Raw genomic sequence first — 25,465 nt, 5'->3', positions numbered from 1 at the left:
AACTCAAAGAATGACTAGTCATTTTTATCATGCAAATTCTGATAAAGTTACAAAAATAGTAATAACTAGAGCTATGAGAAAATATAAATTAGAAAATTTTTCATTGGCTATTCCGGATGCAGCGACAGCATGTTCTACATTACAAGAAAAATATTCGTGAGCCCCTGAGAACATGATGCTCTTTGTTTTTGTTTTTTTCTAATTCGTCACCTAATTTGACGTACCTCCTGATAGAAACGTTCACACTCCATCCGTACGTTTCTCCAGAACAGTTTCCGGTTCCCCGGGACACCAGCGCGTGTCATATGCAGCAAACTGATGCAGTTGTTAAGCGGCTCCATGCTGTCGCTCTCAGCGCCAGCAGAAACCATCATGCGAGGGTGGATAAATGGTGGTAGTGAGTCCTGTTGCAACAAAATGAGAGGATAGGACTTCAGGGTTTGCAAGATGAGGGTGGCAGTTCTTTTTGTTTTGGGTCCCATTGTCGGTCGATGAGCGAGTGAGCCAAGAATATCATGCGGTTGTCTTGGTATCGACATATACGAAGACAAAAACGTCTGCTGGCGGAGAAAGTTCTGAAGGGCCGAAGGTGTCGCCTCATGAACTGGCGTACGCGTCAAGGGTGGTGAGAATTGAACCATATCTCCTTTGGTCTGCCAGCTGCTCGTGGGGTCGACGAAGTCAAAGATTGGGTTGTTCCAGTCAAACCACTCATCTCCTGAGTTCGCCAGCGCGGTAGGGATTTGCGTAACAAGCTCATCTTGAAGTGTATGGTGGCCGATGTCGTGCGGAGAATCGAAAGGCGGCGAGCGTATTGTCCTTGATGGTTCGGTTGCTGGCGCATCGACACCCTCCTTATTACTGGCTCCCTTGCCGACGCTTTTGGATGGTCGGGCTGGATATTGACAATTTATATGTCTGGTCATACAGCTGGAGCAGGTAGGCTGTTTGGTATCGCAACGAGCTTTGCGTTTCGCACAGGCAATACAGGATCGAGCCCTGGAAGCAGCGCCCTCTTTCCGGGACCGGCAATAGTATCCATGTCTCTTGAGTGTGGACTCTAAACAGGGTCGTTTTAGTGTCCTTGCTCTGTCATCCCTGGGTAGGTGCTTAGGTACCATCATCGGCTACGGGCTCAACTCACGTTTATCGAACGGCTTATTACACTGGGGACATCGAAGGACGATCTGGGGTTGGAAATCCACTTCGGCCATTTCAATTTCGACCATAGCAGGCTGGGGAATCGTTGGTGTCGTCGTGTTGTGGGGTGCTTTCTAGAATATAGAGTCGTTGCTGCAAGGAGCAGGTTGTCAGCACCAACAAACGAGACCCCACCTCCTGTTTAAGGAGTTCCTTCGGGCGGGACAAATTGTACAATGCCAAGCATCTACAGACGGCGGAGCATTTTGTAAACACCGCACGAGGTACCTCGAGACGAAACGCATTCCTGTCTGACAAATGTCAAGATCGGAAGCTGAGAAATTGTATAACTCCGTTGCAGGGGCGCTTCTAGTTTCGTAGACAATAGAACCTGTATAAGAGTAGCTCCCATGGCACAGAGACCATATCTCAAGTCCTTCAAGCACTCGCTCAAGCACCCACACCAGCGTTCACTCACGCAACACATTCACATTCAAACTTCTACATCACCATCACCACCTACCTACCATCCACTCATCCGTCCTTCAAAAACAAACCCTCACAATGGCCGCCCCCTTCCCAACCCCCACCTCCACATGGCACAACACGACCTACCCCTCCCTCTCGCCGACCCGGCCCGAGCTGTCCGCCAAGGACAAGACAATACTCGTGACCGGAGGGGGCACGGGGATCGGCGCCGAGACGGCACGCACCTTCGCGGCGGCGGGCGCGGCCCGGATCGCCCTCGTCGGCCGCCGCCAGCAGCCGCTGCTCGAGACAAAGGCGGCCATCCAGCGCGAGTTTCCCGGCGTGGATGTGTTCGTGGCCTCCGCCGATGTTACCCGCAAGAGCGAGGTGGATGCGGCGTTTGAAGGGTTTCTTGGTGCCCGGGGGAGGCTGGATGTGGTGGTCAGTGGTGCGGCGGTGACGGGGCCGCTTGACCCTGTGGCGGACGTCGATGGTGACCGGTTCATTGACACTGTCAATGCGAACCTGAAGGGGGCCTTGTTTGTTGCGCAGGCGTTCATGCGCCATGCGGCGAAGAATGCGGTGGCGGTCAATATCTCGTCGTCGGCTGCCCATATCGACTTTGGTCCTGGCTTTGCCGCCTACAGCGTCGCCAAGATGGCCGCCGTCCGGCTCTGGAACTCGTTGGGTTCTGCGAACCCCGGGTTGAGCGTATTCCATCTCCAACCTGGGGTGGTGGATACGGATATGAATAAGGAAGTTGGCGGTGTCAAGGTTATCGGCCACGAGGACCATGGTAAGTAGCATCACGTTGGTTTCCGTGCTTGTCTGGAAAATCATGAAGCTGACCTTGCCTTTTTGTTAGTCTCCCTCCCGGCCACCTTCATTGTTTGGCTTACTAGCCCCGAGGCACGATTCTTGACGGGCAAGTTTTTGTGGTCGAACTGGGACGTGGATGAGCTCAAGGCTCGCCGCAACGAGTTGGAGTCGAGTAGACAGCTCAACGTTGATATTGTGGGATGGCCGTTTGGGGATACCAGCTTCAAGGCGGGATGGAGTAGTGATTAGGCTTTGATGTATTCGTACGAATTTCGACGAGGCGCAATCATCTTTTTTTAGTTTTTGCTGTGGTCGCGCCGCAACTCTATTTTCGTTGATCAACAGAAAAGAGTCCAAACAACGGACAAGCAAGCAAATCCTACTCGTCAGACGGGAAGTCTTGGCGGGCCCACCTGCTGTGGCTGCACCACAATGGGTGACGTGAGTGCGAGCTGCAGGGGGTTCGCATGTGCTTTCCAGAAACATGAATGATGGCGGGGTTGATGCTTGACCTGCAGCAGCGGGTCAACCCTCCCACGCCGCCCCCATGCCTGGCTTGTCTGGGGCTCTCGCCCAGCCTCGTGATGAGTGCTGCGGCTGACCCACCATGGCCTCGTCAGCACTTTGTCTCGCCCTTTTCTTTCACCCATAAAGTTTGTCATGTTGCCTTGTAGCTTACGTCGAAACTGAAACGAAGAGAAGTCAACCCCCAAGCTCTGGCTCAACCAACAAAACACAGCGCAGCCCCCATATTCATCCAAGGGCAAGATGCTCGACGAAAACCTGCCCACCTTTCGGTTGAAGCCATCCTCCGATAACCCGCATTCGAGTCTCCTCTATTTCACCCAGAACGGTTCCGAACCAGCGGCCGAGTACCTGTTACGGCGGGCAGACCCGGCGCTGCCCGCTTCGCGTAGCAAGTACGGGATTGCAATATGCGACCCTTATAACACCGACGTCATCTACGGAGAGGTGACGGTTGAACCCGAGTGGTCACAGCCGACCCTCTCTGCTGCCGAGATCCGCGCACAAGCCCAGGCCGGCGCGCCCCCAGCGCCGGCTGTGGCGCTTGTCCCAGACAGCTTTACGGTTCAGCTGTACAACCCCGACCAGTCGGTAGCCGTCAAGATGGTGACTGGGTCATGGGGCAAGAGCGATACCTGGGAGTTTGAGCTGCCCGTCCAGACCTTTCGCAAGCCCACGCTCAGTGCGCTGGATCGCGAGCAGCAGGACACCTCCCCTGCGGCTGCCGATCTGATCCCGCGCGTCATGTTTCGGTGGAAGAAGGACGGTCTGCTGAGCAAGGATATGACATGCTACATGACGGGACAGCGCCTCGGCACGCGCAAGAGCAAGGAGCCCGATATCACCATCGGCCTGTTCAAGGCCGCCCGTGAGAGCATTTTGACAGTCTACCAGCCGAACCTACATCGGTGTCGAGGTCGAAGATCGCAAAGGCCTCGAACTGGTTCTCCTGTTAGCGTCAGAAGTCATCAAGGACCTCTGGTTGGTCCCCAAGGCCGATATGTTCAATGTTCAGGGCGGGGGAAGTCCGGCACCGATCGCGGCGAAGAGGAAGAACTCCCGCCCGGCTGTCAACCTCTCCCCGGTAGGCCCAGCCGTGATGTCCGGCGCCCTGGCCAACATCACCCCTGCACAACCCGCACCCTCACAACCCGCACCGGCGCAACAAAGCACCAACACCACCAAGCCCGCCGTGAACCCGGAAATCGACGCCGAAACCCGCCGCCTGCAAGCCCTGGTCGAGCGTGAGCAACGCGAGCGCGAAAAGGCGGAGCGCGCCGAGCAGAAGCGCATCAAGAAGATGATCGAAGACGAAGAAAAAGAACGCCGCCGCCGCGAGGCCGAGATCGCCAAGGAGACAGAGCGCCTTCGCAAAATGTACGGCGTCGAGGGGCAGGACCTCCCGTCTGACCGGCCGTCTCTCCCGCCGCGCACCCAGCCCCCACCAGGACCCTCCCACGCAGCTGCCGGATACCCGCCGCCCGGGTCCCCGCAACAGCAGCTCGGCCCCTGGGGCTACGGTCCCCCGCCGACGCTACCCCCACGGCCGGTCAGCGCGGGGCCGCACTCGCGACCCCAGCAATCGTCTCCGCCCCCGGAGTTTAAGCCGCCGCCACAGCAGCAACAACAGCAGGGGTCCATTCCATTCCAGCACGCTAAATACCCTGTGGAAGGGGGCCGCTGGTGGGCTGCAGCAGTTGCAGAACCCAAGGGCAGAGGCCGTCGGGCCGGAGGAAGTCTGAGGATGAGAAGGCGAAGGTGCGGAAGAAGAGGAGTTCGCATTGGTAGGTGTTTTTAGGATATGTATGGTGGTTTTGGAGTAAGGAGTTGGCAGAGTTTCTGCTTCTAGTTATGAAGCGATAAAGACATGAGCGTTGCTGGCTTTCTTAGATTATATGAATCTCGATAGATGGTTCATAGCGTTCGCAGCGACCCCAACAACAGACTTCCTTGTTTTCTTGTTTATTATAGCAGCGTTCATGCATTCCCCAGTCATATATACCGCCCAGCACATAACAACCATAGGGCACCTTGGGATAGAAGCCAGAAAGTATTTTAAATGTCTTACTTGGAAAAGGGGGCCGGCTGTTTATCCCCTTTTGAACACCGAGAAGGTTTCATTGGCGTGCAAGTGAGCAACTGAGACTTTGGCTTGTTCCCTCTCTTCGTCTCATCACACTCATGTTCATCTTACTTTTCATATTTCATCTGATCACGGCCAATCTCATCCCTACAATTGCTTGCAACGAGCAACCCAATTCATCGCTCCCGGCGGAACCTAGACGGGGCATGCCTGCAAAATCCCCAACTGGGCACTTACACCGAGCTTAGCTGTCTCGAACCTCGTGTTTGCTTTAACAACAGTAGATTGACTCTTTCCAAGCTCCGCTCCTGTTTCAAACAGCGACCTGGCGTTGCATCGGCCGACGGAATCATTCATTCTGGAATGTCTCGTCCCCCCAACCAATTAACCAACCAACCCCCCCTCCCCTCCCAGCAGAACCGTCTTGCCATAGGCGCTCATCAAGTCGAGAACAGGTCCCCACCCTCGCTCGGCGTATGTAGGTGATGCGGGAGAGAGACCGGACCGGCCAGGAGGTGAAACGCGGGGTGGCCCGGCAGGTGGGGGCTTTTTTTTTTTTACTACATTACCTAGGACGGCCCAGAACCCGGGCGGTTTCAACTTCATCTTTGGCGGTGCTCCAGGGCTTGGCCTGGGACGGACAGCCTGCCTTGCTGTCGGCCGCGTGTCCCAAAAATGGTTGGGGGGGGGGCGGAGACAGGGTGCATGGGTTTGTTGTCGGCGGGAAGGGTGAATCGGGAAGCATCTTGTCGCTGTCATTGGATTGTGGGGCAGTGACACGGCTTGGGGCTGTGTGGCATGCAGGGCGAAGGGGATTCACTCGCTGGGTTGACTTATTGGTATGTTCAGACGGAGAATGCCCAGGAAGAGGCGCCCAATGGAGGCAGGGTAACTCGTTATTGATGGGTGCAGATCGAAGCCTTGTGGGTGGGCGCCCACAAAACCCATCGGCAGAACAAACCAGGCTTCAAAAGGTGACAACAAGTTCCAAAAGGTACCTCATCGATCGAGCGATGGAAACCGAGCGGAAGAAACCGAGAAAGGGAAAAAAACAAACCAGAAAAAGAAAAGAAAGAAGAACCAACCAAACCAGTTTTTATTCCTTGTAGCCGATGACGTTTAGTTGCCTATTCAGCATTCCACATTTGGAGTCCAGCTGGGTTATTCTGCCCATGGTGTTCGAGGTATGGTAATGCACGTTTGTGCATGTTTGGACGTAACCGTATCGCTAGCTGCCTGGGGAGCAGGCGCTCGAAAGTTTCGGGCTGCATAAGAATATTGGGCGGGGTTCTGTGGCTGGAACCAAGCTCATTCTGGTGTGGTTCGGGAGCTTTATCGACAAAAGATCCCGCCAATAATGAAATCCAAACCGTGAGGGCACCTGACGATCATCTCAGACAATGGCCAAATTATCGAATTGTTGTTGGAAGCTGAAGACCTGGCCTCGTGAGGCCTTTTAAACCATGTGGACGATATCTAACCCGCAACTACAGCCGCTCGTTGATGCGTAATAGCAGCCAACGTTAGCGTCGACGAGGTACTGGGTAGGTAGTTATGGCGATGGCTAGTTGTGATACTACAACCAACTGCGAGCATATATCGGTAGGTACATAGACTACATACCGTATCTCTATATATGTATGCGTATGTTGATGTAATGTACATACTTTATAGTTACACCCCGCCGAGGGGATTCGGCAGATTTGAGATGGGTTGCGCCAAAAACTTGAAAGTAACTCGACAAGACTCGGAACTTCCAGGTCGGGGGTTGGTCCCATCCACATCAGTTGAATCGGGTCCTGTCACTTTTTTGGAAAGGTCACTTGGAGTGCCTGGTCAGGGCCCACAGGGGTCCGGTAAGCCGGCAGGGGCCAAAGGGCAAATTTGACGCTAGGACAGGTTGGGAAAGGGCACCATCAAGCGGCCAAGCGAGCGGCTACCCGAGCCCGCAATCATCAACCTCTCCGCCCGCATCGACGACCAAGAAGCAAACCCACCAGGCCCGCTTTCCCTCCACCGTTCTTGCCTTTCGACCGCCGACTCTAAACCCCGACACCAGCCCGGCGTTTCCATCCCATCGCAATAGACGACCGCTGCTCCGATTTGGTATTGAGGGGCCGAACGCTCCTGCGAGAACCCGTTGCTGCCGCTGCCTCTCCCCCCTCCGCACCCGATCGATCGGCTACCACCCGCATCCCACAAGCGCCGATCCCAAACCGTCTCTCCTCCCTTGTCGACACTGACACTTCGCTCAACCCCGCCTTGCTTGACGCCTTCGCTACCTCCGTCGACTTGTCAACTCAAACAGGAACACGCTCGCGGTTCCTGCTTCTCTCGGCTTTAGTCGCTTTTTTGGGAGCGACTGCAAAACCGTCACCCTGGCCCTCGCCGCAGCCCAGGCCGTGAGGGCCCCAATATACCCAGTTATGAATTTCGATTCGGGGACTGCATATGCAGAGTCGGATGCCGACGACGAGTATGAGAGAGATATGCATAACAGCTCGCCCATCGCTACCGACCTCGAGACCTCCCCCATCGACTCGGACCCGCCATCGGCCGAGCACACACCCACCACCTACGGCTACCGCGCAAGTGCTGACAGGCTACCCGAGACCATCATATCCGAATGGACCGCCGACGAGTGCGCCGACTTCATCGCCAGCATAGGCCTGCAGCAATACGCAGACATTTTCCTTGGTAAGCAGACGCTTGGCCAGGCGCTGGCGGATTGGCAACTGCTGACACAACTTGGTCCAGAAAATGAGATAGTCGGCGAGGCCCTCGTCGCCTTGCAACATGAAGACCTCAAGGCGATGGGGCTCAACAGTGTTGGCCACAGGCTAACCATTCTCAAATCGGTGTTCGATGTGAAGAAGGCCCAAGATGTTCCCATCGAGTCCGATCACTATATGCCGCTAAGTAGGTTCTTGTTTCAAGACGTCCCTGTCTCTCAAATCACCTCATGTTTTAACACCCGGGATTCACAGCTGCCGAGACACAAGCTCAGTCGTCGTATGCGACGCTAAAAGACATCAAGCTCCTCGTGGAGCAGCTACGCCTTCGAGATGAGCGAATATCATTAGTTGAACAGGATATCCGCAGGTTAATGGACGATTACAGGAGATTGCGGGAAGATGTACTCCCGGCAGTGCGGATGGTCAAAGATGCCCAGCAGCCTCTGCCCAACCTGAGTAACGGCCCGGCTTACGAGAGCACCTTATCGCCCCCCGCGCCGACACCATCGACCGCCCAGTCTGCCGTGGGACTGAAGCGGCAATACTCGACCAAGGAAATCATGCTTGGGACAACTGCCAAAGCCACATCCCCGACGCACCTACAAACAAACCACGATCGGTCGATAGTAGAACAGACCCTCGACCCGTCCAGCGCCGCCGAAAGAGCCGTCCTCTCGTCGTCACATTTGGCTGCCATGAACGGGTCCGGCGGAAGCGCATCGTCACCATCCTACCCTTCTCCCAACATGCCCTCCCCGACCTCGCCACCCACCGGCATGCTCTCCGGTACCACCCTGGGTGCACGCTCCTACCGTGCTGGCGGCGAACCGACCCCTTCATCCCGCTCCACCTTCGCGCCCGACGACTCCTACAATCAAGCAAAGAACACGGCCCCGCGGAGGATGCAAACGCCCGCCCCGGAAACGCCCGGCGCCGCAAGCAACGCCTCAGTCGAAATCTTCAAGTCCTTCCGCGTCAGCATGGACGACCCCTGCTACAAGGTCCTACCCGCCGCACTCAAAAAATACCAGATCAACGCCCCCTGGGACCAGTACGCCCTGTACATCGTCTACGGCGACCAAGAGCGCTGCCTGGCCCTCGACGAGAAACCCCTCATCCTCTTCAAGCAGCTGGACAAGGAGGGCAAAAAGCCCATGTTTATGCTCCGCAAGACCAACAACGCCTCCGCCGACGGCGCCGCCGCCCCCGACGGGACCCCAGGCAGCGCGGGGCTTGTGGGACCCGGAAGTAGCACGGCCGCTGCCGCTGCTGCCGCCGCAAGGGGCGTCGGTGGTGCCGGTGTCGGCTATGACCCGCCGGGAGGTATCATTTAGGGCGTGATGAATGAACTCCCCAGGCCATGCATCTGACTCGCGCGCGTGTGAGGTGGGGAGTGCGGAGTTGGGTGGGACGACGGGGGGGCGACACTGACTCGGCCTGTCAGGTGGGGAGCGGGGGATGGAGTCGGTTTTGTGTGTGTATAACTTTTGTTTGGATGTGTGGGTGGGAAGTGAGTGGTCCGGGGGGGAGTTGGGCTTGGGCTTGTTTGTCGCAGGGTGAGAAGGGATGATTACAGAGAGAGAGTTGGTTTTTCACTCCATCGAGAAGAGGAGGAAGCGAGCAAGCGAATGGTGGTGGGGGTTAGATAGGATAGGTGTTAGGTTTGTTGGGGGCCATTTTAGGGAATGGGATACAGGGTTGGTGGACTGTAGGTTTGTTTGGAGAGCAAGGAGGGTTTTGGAATTAAAAAACAACAAAAGGGGGCATTCTTGTTCGGTAGTCTTGGTAGTGTTTGTTTGTGGTAGGGTAGGGTGGCCTGGTGGTTTTGTCTCTGTCTCATCTATATGCATTTGGTTACCCACATTGTCTGGGTTGGCAAGCGCTCGTCTTTGGCGGCATGGCTCGCTGCCCATTCCTGTTCAAATCTTACCTTTCTGATGTGCATGGTGCTGTGAAGCCATCTAGCCCTCCGCCAACTTGCTGCAAATAAACCAACCATGTCGTGTTGGGCGGGCAACCATTTCTCCTAGATTAGAAAGCTTCTGCTGCGTTGCACTCACTTCCAACTACAAAAAATGAGGTGGAAAGATATTCTCAGGACACACTACAGAGAACCTCTACAGTCAGGTTTTCCAACCCCTATTCCGTACACGCTCGAACGAACCACAACAAACGCCCCAAGCCAATGGTGTAATCCTGTAAAGGCACCGCTCTCGTCCCGTCCGCCCATGTTATCCTTCCCAAAAAAAAAACCTAAAGTAAAGCATTGCTCTAATGAGTTCGCAACTCCCCCTTACTCGAGGAGACGAGGCTTCCCCATGGGTTGGTGTCGAAGCCGGAGCCACGAGCCTCTCTATCCATGACTTGGACAGATGCCAATCCGATTCACACAATCCAACAACCCCATGATCTAGGCGCCCACCTCACCGATATCTCCCATTGGTAGGCTTATTCCTCGCCCTCTCAATGGTTCCCTTAAACTCCGAGTAGAGCGCCTTCACCATGCCGCTTTTCTCCCAATGGTTCATGATCTTATCGACCAGTTCGTCCTTCTGCTCAGACTCCATGTTCTCTCTCTCGGCCACCTTGTTGGGGGCCATGTGGCCTTCGATGTGAAGGCGGGTATCCACAAAGACAAGGAGGCCCATCTTCCAGTGTATGAGGTCATGCGCTGTCTCGGCGTTGCTGTTGCAGACCGCGCCGACATACCACTCTTTCTCAGCTTTGGGGATGTGGTTGCCGTCCTCGTCATCGTCGTGAGATTCGGAGCCCGAGTCAGCTTCGCTGTCCATCTCGACAGACTGGAGGAAGCGATCGAGCTTCGCGGTGTTCTTGTAATAAGGCTCGCCGGTAAACTTCATCGAGTATCTGTAGCGGTGGCGTTAATTGAGGGACTCTGTCCCCATGACGATTCCAGCTACTTACTTGGCGGGATGGCCAGACCTTCCACAGGCGCCGCAGTTTTGACCCTCCAGCATGGCGCCCCTAAAAATGTCCGCGCTGTCAAAGTACGGTCGAGCCCGGAGTGCCATGTAGAAGTCCTTTTTCCAAGCAGAGGAGGAAAACTTGGAATTCGCGAGGCCTCGGACTTCGTCGTCCAGCTTCCTCCACGCCATGCGATACACATCCGCTTCCCGCTCGGGGAACCCGGGATTGACCTTGAACTTCACCAGCCACTCTATGGCAACCCGGAAATACACCTTGAGCGGCGCTTGCGCGTAGCCTGTATATTCTAGGGGAATGTCGTCATGGTCTTCGTCGGGTGCACCGAGGGGAGCGTCGCCGTCTTCGACAACGAAGTCGTCCATGCTCTCTGGATCGTTATCGTCATCGTCGTCGTCCTCGGCCGCGATACGATTTCGCTTATTCTTGCTCTTCTTTCTCTCGGCGGTGACTGATCTGGGCTCATTGACGCCCTCTTCGTCGTCCTCGAACTCTTCAAGCGCGACAAGACTTGAATCGGTGTCGTACATGGGCTTCTCAGACTCCTCATCGGAAAATAGCGAATCATCGTCCTCGTTAATAACCTCGCCAGCACGCTTCCGGCGGAGGAGCTCTCGCGCTTTCTCTTTTTGTGTGAGTGGCTTCCGTCTCACCCGGTTAGCGTTGGCCAAAGATGGCGTTGGCGGTTCCTCCTCGTCTTCGGCCCCTGTTTTTTCCATTGTTGGACTGGAAGCCACATTTTTCCGAACGAGGCGGCGCCGCTTGATGGATTGGGGGATGGGGGACTGTTCGTCCTCGTCACTCTCGCTGACAACCAAGTGTCTCTTGCGCCTGGTTATGGGGGTGGCCAGGGGTTTGTCGTCGTCTTCTCCCTGGTCATCAGTCTCCCGAGTTTCTTTGCCCTTTTCAGATGAGCCATTGCTCGATTCCGGCTCCGACTCCGACTCCGATTCCGACTCCGACCCTGACTCGAAAAGCCGAGATCTCCTCACCCTCCTCGTCTCTCTCACAGGAAGCGCCTGCTCTTGCTCATCCTCGCTCGTCTCTTCCGAAGAGAAACCCGGGAGAACGGCCCTCGCTTTCCTCGAGCTCCCAGGCACCTGGGATGAGCGCATAAATGACGATGGGGGTGCCGGAGGCGAGCTGCTCAGGGGAGCCGCATTCCTGACTGGTGAACTAGCCACTGGGCTTCTCTGGACAGCCTTGCCCTTTTTCGTCCAAGGGCTCCTTATGGTTGGCCTCACCGGCGGGCGGCCTGGGGACGCATTAGCATGCCTATTCATGGATATGGAAGACGGGTCATGGGAAAAGGTCTCACCAAGAGTCGCCTCCAGTGTCTGCTGTTTCTTTTTCTTAGGCTTCACCATCTTGCCAACATCGACAAGATAATGCGGCAAAATTAGCGAGGCCCGTGGCCAATTTTGTTGCTGGGCCAAAGGATACCTTGTCAGTCAAAGACTAGAGTTTGATAGCAAAGGTTGATTTAATCAGACTTCTTCAAAAGACCAAACGGCCATGTATTTGAGGTGCACAAGTACGTCATGTTCGTGTCACGCAAACGGGCGCACTTACAAATTTGGACAGCGTCGGCTCTTAAATAACAGAACTCGATTTAGATAGAAGAAATTAAGATGCGGAGGGTAAGAAGCCGGATGCCGTGTTAAAGTTGCTGGTATTTGGTAATGCGACAGTTAAAGTTGATCGTCGTTGGAAGGGAACAGGGAAGAAAAGTGATCCGTACGGTGATTACCGCGATCAAGGGATGAGAGAGAACAATTAGTGAAAGGCCCAGGAAGGTACAGCACATTTCTGCAAACGGCGCGCGGGAGAGGAAGGCGATGGCACGTGACGACCTTCGTGCATGCATGCTCTTTAGTTATTCAACTTGGTAAAAAACACACAAGATGAAAGCCAGGACAGGAGGGGATGCAGACCAAAAAATTACACACCAAAACCGAGGTAATGAGCGAGACAATACAATATGCAGTCGTACACACAAGGTGCAGTATTCTATTCCATAAGTATCCCTCATTATTGTGACAATCCATTCCAACACCCCATTCATTCCCCTCTGCCCAAGAACCAGCTGTTCCCCTCCTGACGCCGCTGACCGTCCATCCCAACTCCAACCCCTACATCAGAGTATGTATGTGACGGCGAGTACATTACGTTACGAGTCTGTGACTTCCTGCAAAAGCCAGAGCGAGATGTTTGATGCCCTCCCTCAAGACAGACCTGACAAACCATACCCTTCGAAGATTATAGACATTACCACCGCAGTGACGTTCACCCAACCACCGCCGGATCTTTGAGTAGCAGGACCAACACACAAACGCCCTGACAGCAGCGTTATACAAAACGAGTGTCCCATACGCCCCGTTGCGTTCAAGGAATCCCTTATTTCATTTATATACACCAACCATGTCGCTCACTCCTTATCGAAGCTGCTCCTTGGCATCCTGCACACCGCGTTCAATCACATCTTTCAGCTTCCACCGAGGTGCCTTGACAACACCTTCAAGGCCGTTCGCCTTGCGCCACTCGTGCTCCATCTCAGGGGTGACGCCGTCGGGCAGCGGTTCTTGGCCGCCAGCAATGCCGGTGGAGTACTTGAGCTGCAGGATATCACCGACCTCGTCGCAGGCGGCAAGGATACGGTCCATGTCTTCCTTGTTGTGAGCTGACGAGATACAGAAACGGGCTCGCGAGCTGATGAGCGGCGTGGCCGGGTAGCCGACGACAACGACCGAGATCTTGCGCTTGAGCATTTCGTGGCTGAAAGCTGACATTTTGCCCGGGTGGTACAGGACGATGGGAATAATGGGTGAGTCGTCGTGGCCGTACGTGATGAAACCGAGTCGCTTGAGTCCAAGACGCAGGTACCGCGAGTTGAAGGCGAGGCGTTGCAGGCGCTCCTCGCCTTGACCGGGTGCAATCTCGCCGGTGATGAGCCTGAGCGAAGTGAGAATCTGCATCAGGACCGAAGGAGTCGCTGACTCCCCGAGAAGGCTGGCCGCGTTGGCAATCCGAAGCCCGTCAATAATGTTCTTCTCGCCGGCAATGTAACCACCGTTGGCACCGAACGACTTGGTTAGGGTTCCCATGAGAATGTCAACCTCAGCCGGGTCGATACCGAAGTAGTCGCAAACACCGCGGCCCCTCGGCCCAAGCGCTCCAATGCTGTGGGCCTCGTCCACATACAAGAAGAACTTGTACTTCTTCTTCAGGGCCAAGACGCCGGGAAGATCGACCATGGTGCCCTCCATGGAGTACAGGCCCTCGACCGCGACCAGAATCTTCTTCCACGGCCGGTGGGTGCGCGGCTGGCCCTGAGAGATGGCCTCGCGCAGCTTCCTCTCCAAGTCCCCCATATCGTTGTGGCTGAACGACCTAATGACCGCGCCGGACATACGAGCACCAATGCGGATTGAGGCGTGGTTGAGCTCGTCCGACAGAATAAGGCAGCCCTTAGAGACGAGCGCCGGGAACGAGCCCGCATTTGTCACAAAACCCATCGAAAATACCATGGCGGCAGGCTTGCCGACGAACTGGGCAACCTCACGCTCGACTTCCAGAGCCAACTCCGACGTTCCAGAATCAGCACGCGGGCTGGCGAAGCTGAGACCAGTCTTGCGGACGCACTCCTCAACGGCGTCGGCGCAGGGGCCTTCCGAGTTGGCGAAACCCAGGTAGTTGTACGAGCTCACGTTCAGGGTCTGGGTGTAGGTGCCCGTGTACTTGTAGGTACGGTTGAAATCGTCCGATTTACGGTCGATGAGGTTAATGTAGCGGCCAGGCACGCCGGTAGTGGGCCTTGCAAAGCAGTCGTCGAGGCGGAGCTTCAACCTCCTAACGTAGAAGTTGTCAAAGTCGTCGTTGAGCGGGGCATAGCCATTGAAAACCTTGAGGCTCTGGTAATGTTTCTTGTCTCCAAATCGCTTGCCGAAGAAATCTCGTGCGTGGCCGAAGAAGATCAGGAGCAGGTAGCTGATATATGTGGTAAGGACAAAGTAGTAGTGAGGCTCGTCTTCGATGAGCGTCTCGAGGAGTTTGCCTTGATGGGCGCTGATGTTCAGGTGGCTTGGATCGAGGAGGCGTCCAAATGGGCATCCTGGGCGCTCCTGCATTTCCGCCTCGTCGGCAGAAGGGGGCTCAAAGAGGGTGGTGGGTGTCTCGTCCGTGTTGAGCTCGGCTCCGTGGGCTGCCGACAATGAGATGGTCGGGAGGGGGCTGGGAGACGACATCCTGGGCGATGCCACCTGGTGGTGTAGCGCTTGCTCTTTTGACTTGGACGAGAAGAAGCCGGCGAGACGGTTTCCTTTCGACTGAGAAGGTCGGCGCTCGCCTACCTTCTCAGACGATGGCATGGCGGATGTCGAGAAGGGATTCGGGAGCTTCCGAGGCATCGCTGTCGGCGTGGACGGCGCTCCTAGACAGTGCAGCTGACGGGGATCTCGACGCTGATCGCAGGCACGATTTTGATGATTGATTACGCCAATGGATACTACAGAAAGCCGGTCGTTAGCAGGGGTTTTCTGTGATTTCTAAAAGCCGACGCGGCAATTGGCCGCAACCCTCCAAGTCCGTAGGTCGACTCCCAAGCAGGTGTGATTCTGGGGGGCTGGATGGGGGCTGGGCACCCCCTTATGCAGCCCCAATCAACAAGCGGCCGCCGAGACTTGATCGCAAACTGTTGTGCCTGGATCGATCCATGATAAAATATAAATATTACAACTTACCCTCAAAATCTCGCCGAGTTGAGGGCGTGAGCGTTGAACTGATATCGTCGGTGCAACTGGAAATGACGTGCCGGTGTGGTGGAAAGCTCCTTAACCTAGCGAATGAGAAGCTGCGTCGAAAGCCGCAAAGGGGGCGATGAGAAAGGCCGGACGAATGCTTGCCGGGGCAGCTATCGGGGGAACGCCGGGATGGGAGAAAGGAAAAGAAAGAGGAACTCGCGCCCCAGGTCGCCGTCGCCCTCGGTTCTGGACGAATTTGCGAAAGGGGGCTCTTGTCTTTGGTAGGTTTGTCAGGCGACAAGAACAAGAAACGAAGTTCAACGAGAAGGGACAGGGCGAGCGCGAAGTGGACATGCAGAGGATTTCAGGGAAACGGATTTGGGCTGGTGTCAAAATTGACGAATCGGGGCGCCAGGGACGGAGGTTGTGGGTCGCCGCTTGCCGGCAAACCCACCAGCGCAATTTGAAAAGGCAGCCCTGTGCCTCCCGTTCAACCCCCTGACGGGTTCTTGGTGCTCGCCGATGCCGACGGGTCCGGCTGGGCTGCGACTGTCCCTTGCTCGCCTGGATCGATCATCACGATGAGATTGAGACGGGGTAATCACCCCTCTCGAGTTTGCGGGGTGACAAAGTTATGGTCCTTGTCGAGGTATTGTAAGTATGTACGTAGGTAGTGTAGTTTGGGAATCTCAATTCATTCGGTACCTAGATAGGTAGACTTGCAAACATAATTTGGCTATTTTATTCAGGTGCTCAACCCGCACGCGGCATAAAAAACGTTTCCGGCAGCTTCGCGCGCATCACCTAACCCAGCGTGTGCCGAGCTATCAGCGCATGAGCACGTCCGGGACGTCCCCATTGGGCGAGGATCCATCTGCAACCTTGGATTGCGCAACAAACTGTTCCGCGTACCTCACTAATAGTGGGCGGTGGGATCCCGGGAAATGAGCTTACAGTTTCAAGGTCAGTGCTAGTAAACCCTAAGCTTCAACAGTAAGCGCAAAAGAAGAAAGAAGACGTGGAAAGAAAACCCTCAACTGGAATGTCGGTGATCCCAGGTACCTAACTACGCCTGACAGTTTGCCTAACGAAGCAAAGCTTTGGCAGTGACCCCTAACGCAGCTCGAAGTGAGAGCGGCGTGCGTTTGGGAGGGAGGAACAGACACTCTGGGCTTTGATACCTGGTGGATATCCATAAATTGACCATGTAAAAGTAAGGTGGTACGAGAGGATCTGTCAGCTCCCCTGTGATTCAACTCGGCAGGCCCGGCAACGGGGTGATTTCGGGACCTGGGGCCGAGTGTCGCATCCGCAGATAAAGTTAAATATAAGCGAGCGCGGCCTTCCCCGGCGAAATAACGGCACGCAGCGGTTCACATCGCCGGTCTACTCGGCGGCTCGCTTGTTGCTAGTGACGCCAACGACATGATTCCTCGTGGGATGACCTGAGTGCTCCCTTTCCGTGTATTCTTGCTTTTGTATAGGTAACCACCTAACCGGTTGGCGCTTGCAAATGACCCTGGCAAAAAAGACATTCATACCCACAACAGGGGGAAACGCCCAAGCAATAATAATACCCAGGCTCCCTCTGGCCAAAAAAACCGAACTCGGAATACGAGAAAGAAAACAAGAAGAGAAAAAGAATTCAAGGAAAGAGAAAAGAAGTACAAATAAAACGAGAAAAGAAATCGAGTAAAGTAAAAAGTTCTTCCAAATGGCTTTCTTTTTCTTTCCTCTCGTCAAAGCTTCGTCGGCGCCTACAAGTATTACACTTAGAGTTCGGCTTTTTTTGTCCACAGAGCGCCAGGAACCACGCACGCCATGTTCATCTTGAAGATCAAGAAGTAGGGTGTGGGTCGTCTGTGAAAATCCAGCGGGCCAGCCCGGTCGGTACCTGCATAGGTAGCAACGGGACCTGAAAGCGATGGAAGGGATACTGCGGCTTCCAGGTTGTGGCAATTGTCGGCTTTGTGTTTTAGCCCAGGCTCGGGTCTTCCGAGCCTGCGGCTTCTCCCTGGAGCGGGTCGGGGCAAATCCCGCCTTTTTGGAACTCAGGGCCCGAATTCGGTAGGAACCTCGGGCAAGACCTAACAGGCCAGGACCTTCCACACTCAGAAAGACACGACAGAGAGGAACTCCTTCTGTTTTCATGTCAAGAAGTTGAAGTCATCTCACGGTAGCTCCACTAGGTATCTTAGGCACCTCTTCTGCGCGTAGCAATTCTGCACACGTACACCTTACTACCCAGCTACCTTGCACTTTCATAATTGCAACTCACTGCACCACTCACCCGCAACAGCGGCAAGATGACGGCCACCGAACTTTGGAAACACGAACGCCCCGAAGGCACCCAGATGTGGAGGTTTCTGGAACATGTGAACTCCAAGTACAACCTGAACCTCAAAGACTACCCGCAGCTGTACAAGTGGTCCGTCGACAATGTTGCTGATTTCTGGGGCGACGTTTGGCACTTCGCCGGTATCAAGGCCTCAAAACCCTTTGACCAGGTGCGTGAGGTGATCATTGCTGGGGATGGATAATAATGACTTCCCTCCCTCCCCGGATAACCTGCCCTCTCCCACCTAGAGAAAAAAAAAAAAACTTAAATCTTCCCTAGGTTTTGCCCTCCGAGGCTCCCATGTTCCCCCGACCTGATTTCTTTGCTGGCGCCCGCCTCAACTTTGCAGAGAACCTGCTCTTTCCTGCCAATGTCGAGATTGACGAGTCGACGACAGCCGTCATCACAGCCACCGAGAACGATAACCACCTCGTTGAAACATCCTGGGCCGAGCTGAGGGACCAAGTCCGCCGCTGCTCTAATGCCCTCCGCGCTATCGGTGTCAAGGAGAACAGTGTTGTTGCCGGTTTCGTAGCCAACCATGTGCAGGCTCTAGTTGCTTTGTTAAGTGCTGCCACCATCGGCGCCATCTGGACGGGTATTAGCCCGGACAACGGCGTGAGCGCGGTATTAGACCGACTCACCCAAATCCGGCCACAGGTGCTCTTTACCGATAATGCCACGCTGTACAACGGTAAGGAGTGGTCGGGTAAGGCGAAGACCCTTGACATTGTCGAGGAGCTGAAGAAGCATGGCCTTGAGCAAGTGGTTGTCATTAAGGGCCTCGAGAATGTTGAGACTGGGCTGGACGAAATTCGGGAAAAGGGGGTTCAAGTTGAAGAGTTTCCTACTTTCCTTGACTCGTAAGTCCCTCGTTACCGCCGCGATAGTTACTCGTTCTAATTGTATCAGATCACCAAACTCTCCCTTGGATTTTACCCAGCTCCCGTCTTCCCATCCCCTCTACGTCCTCTACTCCAGTGGCACGACCGGCCTCCCGAAAGCTATCGTTCATACTGCAGCCGGCACTTTACTCCAGCACAAGAAGGAACATTTCCTGCACTGCTCACTCTCCCCGGCTTCTCGCATGCTCTACTTTACCACGACTTCCTGGATGATGCATCACTGGAGCGTCTCTGCTCTCGCCTGCGGCTCATCCCTCGTTCTGTACGCCGGTTCCCCATTCAAACCGCATGGCTACTCCTCCATTCCCCGGCTCCTCTCCTCTCTCCGAGTAACCCACTTCGGCACTTCGGCCGCCTACCTCACCACCCTCGAAGCAAACAATGTCCGCCCGGTCGCCGACCCCTCCCTGGACCTCTCCGCTCTTGAAGCCATCTACTCCACAGCCTCCCCCCTCCCACCCTCCACATTCGCCTTCGTCTACACCGCCTTCCCCCCCAACATTAAACCTCTGCCTCTCATCTACTCGGGGGCGACAGAATATCATCTCTCTCTTTGGGCGGCACCCTGCCCTTCTCCTCTCCGGTCCTGAGCCGTGCGAAATCCAGTAGCTGCCGGCCTTCTGGTATGGCCATTCAGCGTTGTCGACCTCCGCTCTCGCCACTCGACTCGCCGCAGCTCAGTCAACCTCTTCTCCCGATGGGCAACACCCCCCCCGCCGGGCGATCTGGTCTGCACGAAGGCCCTTCCCCTGCCAACCTCTCACCTTCTTTGGCGCAGACGGTGACGCCAAGTATCGCGCCGCCTACTTCGAACGGTTCCCTGGCTTGTGGCACCACGGCGATTTTGTGCGCATGGACCCCCACACTGGCGGCCTGGTGATGCTGGGCCGCAGCGACGGCGTGCTGAAGCCCGCCGGCGTCCGCTTTGGCAGCGCTGAAATTTACAACGTGCTCACGCGCTTCTTCGCCGCCGATGTCGAGGACGCCGTCTGTGTCGGGCGCCGCCGTGAGTCGGACCGCGACGAGACCGTGTGTCTGTTTGTTGTCGTGGCTGAGGGCCGAGTGTTTGATGATGAGGCTGCGCAAGAGGATCGTCGAGGTTGTTAGGCGCGAGCTAAGCCCGCGACACGTGCCGGGTGTGATTGAGGAGGCGAAGGGTGGAGTGCCCAAGACGGGGAACGGGAAGAAGATCGAGGTTGCTGTCAAGCAGATCTTGTCTGGTATGCAGGTCAGGACCAACACGAGTGTGGCTAACCCGGAGGCGCTGGATTGGTTTCGGGAGTGGGCGAGGAGGACGGAGGAGAAGGAGGCGCTCCTTGGCTAGGCGCGTAGGAGAGTGGGAGTGGCTGACGAAGAGAAAGGGCTAAACTATGGCAGCGGTAGGACGGGGTGCTCTGGTAAAGGTTAATAGATAATAATTGCCCTTACCACAACATTATCACCATCTGCTCTAGCCGCCGAAAATGTGCCTGCCGCAGCATTCTAAAACATTACCATCCTGACTTACACCACAGCAGTAGCAGAGCCATCAAAGCAGGGTCCATCTAGTAACGATAACAACAAGTCTGGATTCCGATTCAGCGCCAGGCTTCCAATTCAAGCCAGGCCGGCTATCGTAACGTAAACACCAAAGACCAGCCAACCACCACTCCTATACTCTGCTGCTCAGCAACAAATCCTCCCGATACCTGTCGCACTTCCACTAACCATCTCTGTGAAGCTCGGAAAAATACAACCTGCTCTGGCCACCCCTTTTCCCTTTGACGCTACCTAGCAGATATGTAGGTAGAATAGCATTTGACGAAAACCCGAAACACCGCTTGCCTTAAGTCAAGACAAGCCATTTTGACCGCGTGCCTCCCTTTTCCCCTTTTGCTTTTTTGAAATCCATCGCTCGCGAATAAAAAAAAGAAAACCGCGCGCATCTGAAAGAATAAACACTCGCCAAGGCAATTTCCCTCCTTTTCTCCGGGTCTTTTCTTTTCGGTTTCCCCCCGTCGGTGCGTAGGTAGGTAAGGAAGGAAACAGCAGGAAGAAATCAACACAAACAAATCAGAACCCATTCCCGTCCATGCCAAAGTTATGATGATCCATCGGTGTCCATGGCCATGTAATTCGAGCAAGTCAAGGCCGCCGACATTCACGCCCTCCGCCGTCATCGAAGACGGCGTTGCTATCAATGTTCTGGAAAAAGGCGGCGCCTGTGGGCAGGTACCACATTTCGTTGTTGGGGTTGGCCCAGTCCGGGTTGTCGAACAGGCCGCTGCTGTCTCCGATGCTGCTGCCCGGGGTTGGCGTTGGGGTTGCTGGTGTTGTTGGCGTTGTTGTTGTCCAGCCCAGTGGTGGCGGCGGGCGTCGATGGCAAACATGGACGTTGAGCCGGTGGGGTAGGGGAACGTTCCCGCTGTGAGGTCCCATGGGGTGGCAGAGATGTTGGCTGGGGTTGTGGAGCGGTCTATGGATGAGGTTAGCGTGTGTCTGATGAAAAAGCCGTGAATATGGCGGTGATGATAAGAGAAGAACTTACCGAGACCAGGCCCTTCTCTCAACTTGAGCCACACCTCGTTGGAATTCGCTGCATGCGACAGCCCGTTCAAGCCACTCCCATTCGCGAGATCACCATGCGTTGCCCCGGGCGACCTGCCATCCGCCGACATGGCGGCAGGCGGAGGCGCATAGATGAACCGGTTCCGCAGCCGGCTAGTCAGGGTCTCGAGCATGTCGGCAAAGCGGATGCCTAGGTGGACATCGTCGACAACACAGTTACGGAGAGCGCTCACGGTGCGATCCATCAGCTGAATGCTCAGCTCGACGTCGGACTTAGGCGCGCCGAGCGCAAAGGTCTTCAGCAGGAACATAGCGCCGCTGATGATGCGGAAGTAGGTGCGCACGGGCGCGTGCTTGAGGTAGTCCCCGGGCAGCAAGCCCTCGACGACGGTCCGGAGCAGGTTCCGGCTGCCGTTGACCACTTCCCTCACGTACTCTTGATCCTCGGCGCCAAAGCCACCTAACTGCCCAAGTGGCAGCTTTCCGTAGTAGTTTTGCGTCTGCGGCGACAGCTGCGGCCCCGAGTGACCCGAAACGCTCCCTCCTGGCCCCGTGCCCCCGCCGGCATTGTTGGTGCACCGCTCGACAACCGCCTGTAGAGAGAGGGAGTTGATGTAGATGCGTACGTATTCGTATTCGATAGTGAGGACGTGCCTGATGTACGGGGGTAGCCGGAACCGCTCGAACTGGTTCCACCACTCCTTTAGCATGGGCTGGAAGTCTGCGAGCAATTCGGTGTATTTCCCGGTCTGGATGATTTCTGTTGTGTGTTTTCGGGACCTGAACAACTTCTCGTTGCCGACTTGCATGGCGTTGCTGATTCCCACCCAACAGTGTATGATCTGGTCGTCTAGCTCCAAGTCTGGTATGTAGTTGAATGTGTTTGACAATGAAGACGGGTTAGTCCCGGGGGTGGTGCCCTCGACCGAATGCCGCTTTCTCCGCGAGACGGCCGGATCCGACTTCCGCAACCGCTCAGGTACCATGTTGGTCCAGCCAAGGCGACCGGCGAGTTGACTTAGGTAGATGAGAAGCAGCCTTTTAATGCGGTTTGCCCTCAGGCGGTACGACTCATCTTCGTACTCGGGCCGCGTAATAGCACCGGCAGCCAGCAGCTCGTCAACATCATCAAAAACACCGAGCTCATAAGCCAGCCCCATGCCCGTGCTCAACAGCATCCAGCACATGCGATCGCTCCTCCAGGCAGGCTCCAGCCAGCTCTCGATCCTTCGGCCGCCAAACCCCGAGGACTTTTGGTTGCCATTGATATCGCCAGGGCTAGGGGGGTCGTAGGACGGCAGCATCAACTCGTCGGTGGCTTCGTTCGGTGGGAAGTGGAGCGCCCGCGGGTGCCATTCGGTCAGGATCATCAGGGACTCGATAGTTCCGAGAGTCCTCAAGCTACCTCTGCGCAGACCCCTCCAGGGGGCTGTGCTGGAGCTCTGAGCATCATCGGCTCCTGAGCCGCAGAAGCCGCCGCCAAACGCTTCCTGGCCCCACACGACACGCTCAATCATACCCCTAAGGTACATCCATAGCTGTTCATGGATGGCATGTGAACGGCAGTGCCCTCCGGTGCCAGGCATGCGACGGTATCTCGAGGCGATCGTTAAGAGTGTGACGGTAAGGATCGGCTCCTCGGTCAGGAGCGTTAGGTGGGAGGCCGGATTGTTGAACGTCGGGGGCGAGATGGGGGTGAGGGGGGACAAATATTTGTAATAACTATGCGCGTTAGTCTGATAACGCAACCACCAGAGATTATCCAGAATATAGACAGCAGCTTACTAGTCGATGTAGTCAATTGCTTCCTGGGCGGTGAACCAGCCAGCGCGTACGAAGCGGAATCGACCCCAGGCCTTAATCGCCTCATTGTAGCCAGGCTCAGTAGACGGATCCCGCTTCGTCAACTCCGGGTCGATAGCTTGCTCCGTAGCCGGACCATCTTGACGTGATACATGTCGGCTGTGGTAGCCCCCTGACCCGATGTTGTTGGCTGATCTGGGCGGCTCGGCGTCGTGACGAGTGTGATGAGGGCCTGGTTGGGTAGCACTATGGGGCGGCGCCGGGTTGTCGGGCTTGTGTGAGGCACTAATTGCATTAAAGAACGTGTTGGTATCACCACATACTTCGTAGCAATATGTTCGTATAGAGATGTACTCACTTGTCGGTAGCTGCCTTGTAGAGCAAGTCCAGCGCATCGTGGGGTCCATAAACCTCCCTCCGCATGACGGTCCGAGCCTCGAAGTTCTCCAGCGGCGTATTAGGCTCGCCATTTCCAAATTCGCCGGCCGTGCTGTTACTGCGTGCGCTCTTGGAGGCGTCACCCGGCCGCCTCAGAGGCTGCGCCCGCCCGTGACTTCCTCCCGGCGTGAGGGGTACGTCGCTGTACAACCGACGGTCCAGCACGGGTGGTGGCGATGCCGCGGTGCGCAATTGTTTGCGGCCATTGCGAAGGATGTAATCGTCCTGCTCTTCGGATTCCTCTCGGGGCTCTTCATCAATCTTGCGCTTTCGGCGCGTAGCACTGAAATAGCATTCTTTGCTCTCGCGACGGCAGCGGACACAGGGAGGGTCGTGCGGGTCGTCGACGGAGCCAAGATCGCAGCGCACTTTACGGCGGCGACAGGGGATGCAGGCCTGGTAGACGCGCTTATGCTGGGCCTGCTGGAGTTGCTGGGCGGCGGACTGCGATGAGGGCGTCTCGTCGGAGTGACCGGTCCCGGGTCCGGCTCCGGGTCCGGCTCCACCGCCCCTCACGGAAGATGGATGGGGACGGGCGGGGCCCGCAGACGATGTCGACGAGGCGGCAACGGGGGAGATTGGCGACACGGAGGAAAGTTGTAAGGCTGGCGCGCCGTACTGTGACATGGCGGGCAGTCCAAAAAAAAAAAGACAGCCGGGCCGAATGGGCGCAAAACGTCGCTTGCTCAAACGTTAAACAGGCCCCGATCTGCGAGCATGAGCTTGGGCTTGCTTTATCGGCTGGAAGCGGTTTGCGGTGGGTGAAGACTCGAGAAACTGGGGAACGGGCCAGTTTTTGGGGCTAGTTGAGGGGTCTTGGCCCCCGAGATCGAGTCCCGGGATGACGCTTCTCGCTCCTGCTGCTGAGTGGGGCGAATGCGCACCAGCGACCCCGAGGGGCTTGGTGCATCTCACACAGCCTATCAGCAGTTCCTGTTGGTTAAGACGGCAACCCAGTTCCCCAATCTCGAAGGTCCCGAACAATCCAGTGGATTCCCTTAGCTCATACTTCAATTGCCTGTTCCCTGTCCCCAGCTACTCTCGAATATCTTTTGATCTCAATATGGAAGGTGTGCCAACGGCTTGAGATCCATGCTCAGTACGATACGGTCGTAATCAAGGCCCTGAATAACTTTGTACATAGATACACTCTAAGAATAAAGGGTGGAATGGTGGCCACCCGGCCATTGTTCCCCAATGCCCGAGGTTTAAGGAGTTATCGGGGACGACTCGGGATGGAGATGTCTCACTATTTTTCTGGGGGAACAAACAATGGGACGAACAACAAGAAGTGCACAATCAGCTGGCCCGAGCATAGCCCCTGGCGAATCGTGGATCGAATTGCAGCCTGCGGGGAAATGATAAGACGAGACAATTTTCCACCCCGCCTGACATGGAAGTCAATTCTGCAAATCAAACAAAGCCGTTACAACCTAATCTGGATCCAGACAGACATCGAATTCCCTGCGAATTGCTCTCGTAACTGATCCCACCTCGCTCGAATCATTCCTCTTCTTTTCGCACAAAGCCAAGGCAGCACATACATACAAAATACACCGATGGAGGAGAGAGAAACGTGCATAGCCGGGGTTTCGCCAATTACGTCGGGAGGCAACCGGGGTCACGTTGACCAGGTCACGCGGGGCACTGGCTCCATTCCTACGCCTCGCCCGGTGAGCACAAACGTCAGATACAGGATCTCCTTGGAAGAGAGCGGTGAGATTTTTAGCATCCCAAACCCATCTTCTGACCACGCCGCCCAGTGTCTGGACCCGTAGCCCGTGGACAGTGCTGCGTAACCCTGCCCAGTCGCATCGCATTACTTGAGGCACGTCAACGTGGTTGATGGCACATAGGTACTACGTACACCATGTATTGTACATAGAGAAAGCTATATTGGTACCGTACCCTGTCATGTCAGGGACCGACCGACGGCAGTCAGCATGCTACCGACCGGGATCGGTCCGTCGCTGCATACAGCC

The 25,465-nt window shown here is 55.7% G+C and overlaps 8 protein-coding genes across 8 annotated transcripts; 4 read left to right on the top strand and 4 right to left on the bottom strand.

Annotated features, from left to right (window-relative positions):
* Positions 1–65: 65 nt before the first annotated feature.
* Positions 66–1,214, bottom strand: CHGG_03126 (uncharacterized protein; the record flags this gene model as incomplete). The annotated part of the gene is made up of 3 exons (XM_001229641.1): positions 66–71; positions 225–895; positions 1,145–1,214. 3 exons carry the CDS (start codon positions 1,212–1,214, stop codon positions 66–68), a joined length of 747 nt encoding a protein of 248 aa, XP_001229642.1.
* Positions 1,215–1,704: 490 nt separating this feature from the next.
* Positions 1,705–2,676, top strand: CHGG_03125 (uncharacterized protein; the record flags this gene model as incomplete). The annotated part of the gene is made up of 2 exons (XM_001229640.1): positions 1,705–2,404; positions 2,474–2,676. 2 exons carry the CDS (start codon positions 1,705–1,707, stop codon positions 2,674–2,676), a joined length of 903 nt encoding a protein of 300 aa, XP_001229641.1.
* A 519-nt stretch (positions 2,677–3,195) lies between these two features.
* CHGG_03124 (uncharacterized protein) lies at positions 3,196–4,740 on the top strand (the record flags this gene model as incomplete). The annotated part of the gene is made up of 3 exons (XM_001229639.1): positions 3,196–3,903; positions 3,968–4,329; positions 4,626–4,740. 3 exons carry the CDS (start codon positions 3,196–3,198, stop codon positions 4,738–4,740), a joined length of 1,185 nt encoding a protein of 394 aa, XP_001229640.1.
* A 2,784-nt stretch (positions 4,741–7,524) lies between these two features.
* On the top strand, positions 7,525–9,104 carry CHGG_03123 (uncharacterized protein; the record flags this gene model as incomplete). Its single annotated transcript, XM_001229638.1, has 4 exons — positions 7,525–7,732; positions 7,793–7,954; positions 8,023–8,047; positions 8,156–9,104. 4 exons carry the CDS (start codon positions 7,525–7,527, stop codon positions 9,102–9,104), a joined length of 1,344 nt encoding a protein of 447 aa, XP_001229639.1.
* Positions 9,105–10,193: 1,089 nt separating this feature from the next.
* On the bottom strand, positions 10,194–12,080 carry CHGG_03122 (uncharacterized protein; the record flags this gene model as incomplete). Its single annotated transcript, XM_001229637.1, has 2 exons — positions 10,194–10,638; positions 10,696–12,080. 2 exons carry the CDS (start codon positions 12,078–12,080, stop codon positions 10,194–10,196), a joined length of 1,830 nt encoding a protein of 609 aa, XP_001229638.1.
* A 1,068-nt stretch (positions 12,081–13,148) lies between these two features.
* CHGG_03121 (uncharacterized protein) lies at positions 13,149–15,119 on the bottom strand (the record flags this gene model as incomplete). The annotated part of the gene is made up of 1 exon (XM_001229636.1): positions 13,149–15,119. One exon carries the CDS (start codon positions 15,117–15,119, stop codon positions 13,149–13,151), a length of 1,971 nt encoding a protein of 656 aa, XP_001229637.1.
* A 2,639-nt stretch (positions 15,120–17,758) lies between these two features.
* Positions 17,759–20,019, top strand: CHGG_03120 (uncharacterized protein; the record flags this gene model as incomplete). Its single annotated transcript, XM_001229635.1, has 4 exons — positions 17,759–17,959; positions 18,070–18,653; positions 19,436–19,732; positions 19,785–20,019. The coding sequence occupies 4 exons, from the start codon at positions 17,759–17,761 to the stop codon at positions 20,017–20,019; spliced, it is 1,317 nt and encodes a 438-aa protein (XP_001229636.1).
* An 800-nt stretch (positions 20,020–20,819) lies between these two features.
* CHGG_03119 (uncharacterized protein) lies at positions 20,820–24,110 on the bottom strand (the record flags this gene model as incomplete). Its single annotated transcript, XM_001229634.1, has 4 exons — positions 20,820–21,001; positions 21,223–22,964; positions 23,028–23,330; positions 23,404–24,110. 4 exons carry the CDS (start codon positions 24,108–24,110, stop codon positions 20,820–20,822), a joined length of 2,934 nt encoding a protein of 977 aa, XP_001229635.1.
* Between the last annotated feature and the right edge of the window lie 1,355 nt (positions 24,111–25,465).

Source organism: Chaetomium globosum, genomic scaffold, assembly GCF_000143365.1.
Source record: "Chaetomium globosum CBS 148.51 scaffold_2 genomic scaffold, whole genome shotgun sequence".
Taxonomy (NCBI): Eukaryota; Fungi; Ascomycota; class Sordariomycetes; order Sordariales; family Chaetomiaceae; genus Chaetomium; species Chaetomium globosum.
Note: the sequence above shows the minus strand (reverse complement) of the source record. Positions and strands in the feature narration are given on the sequence as shown.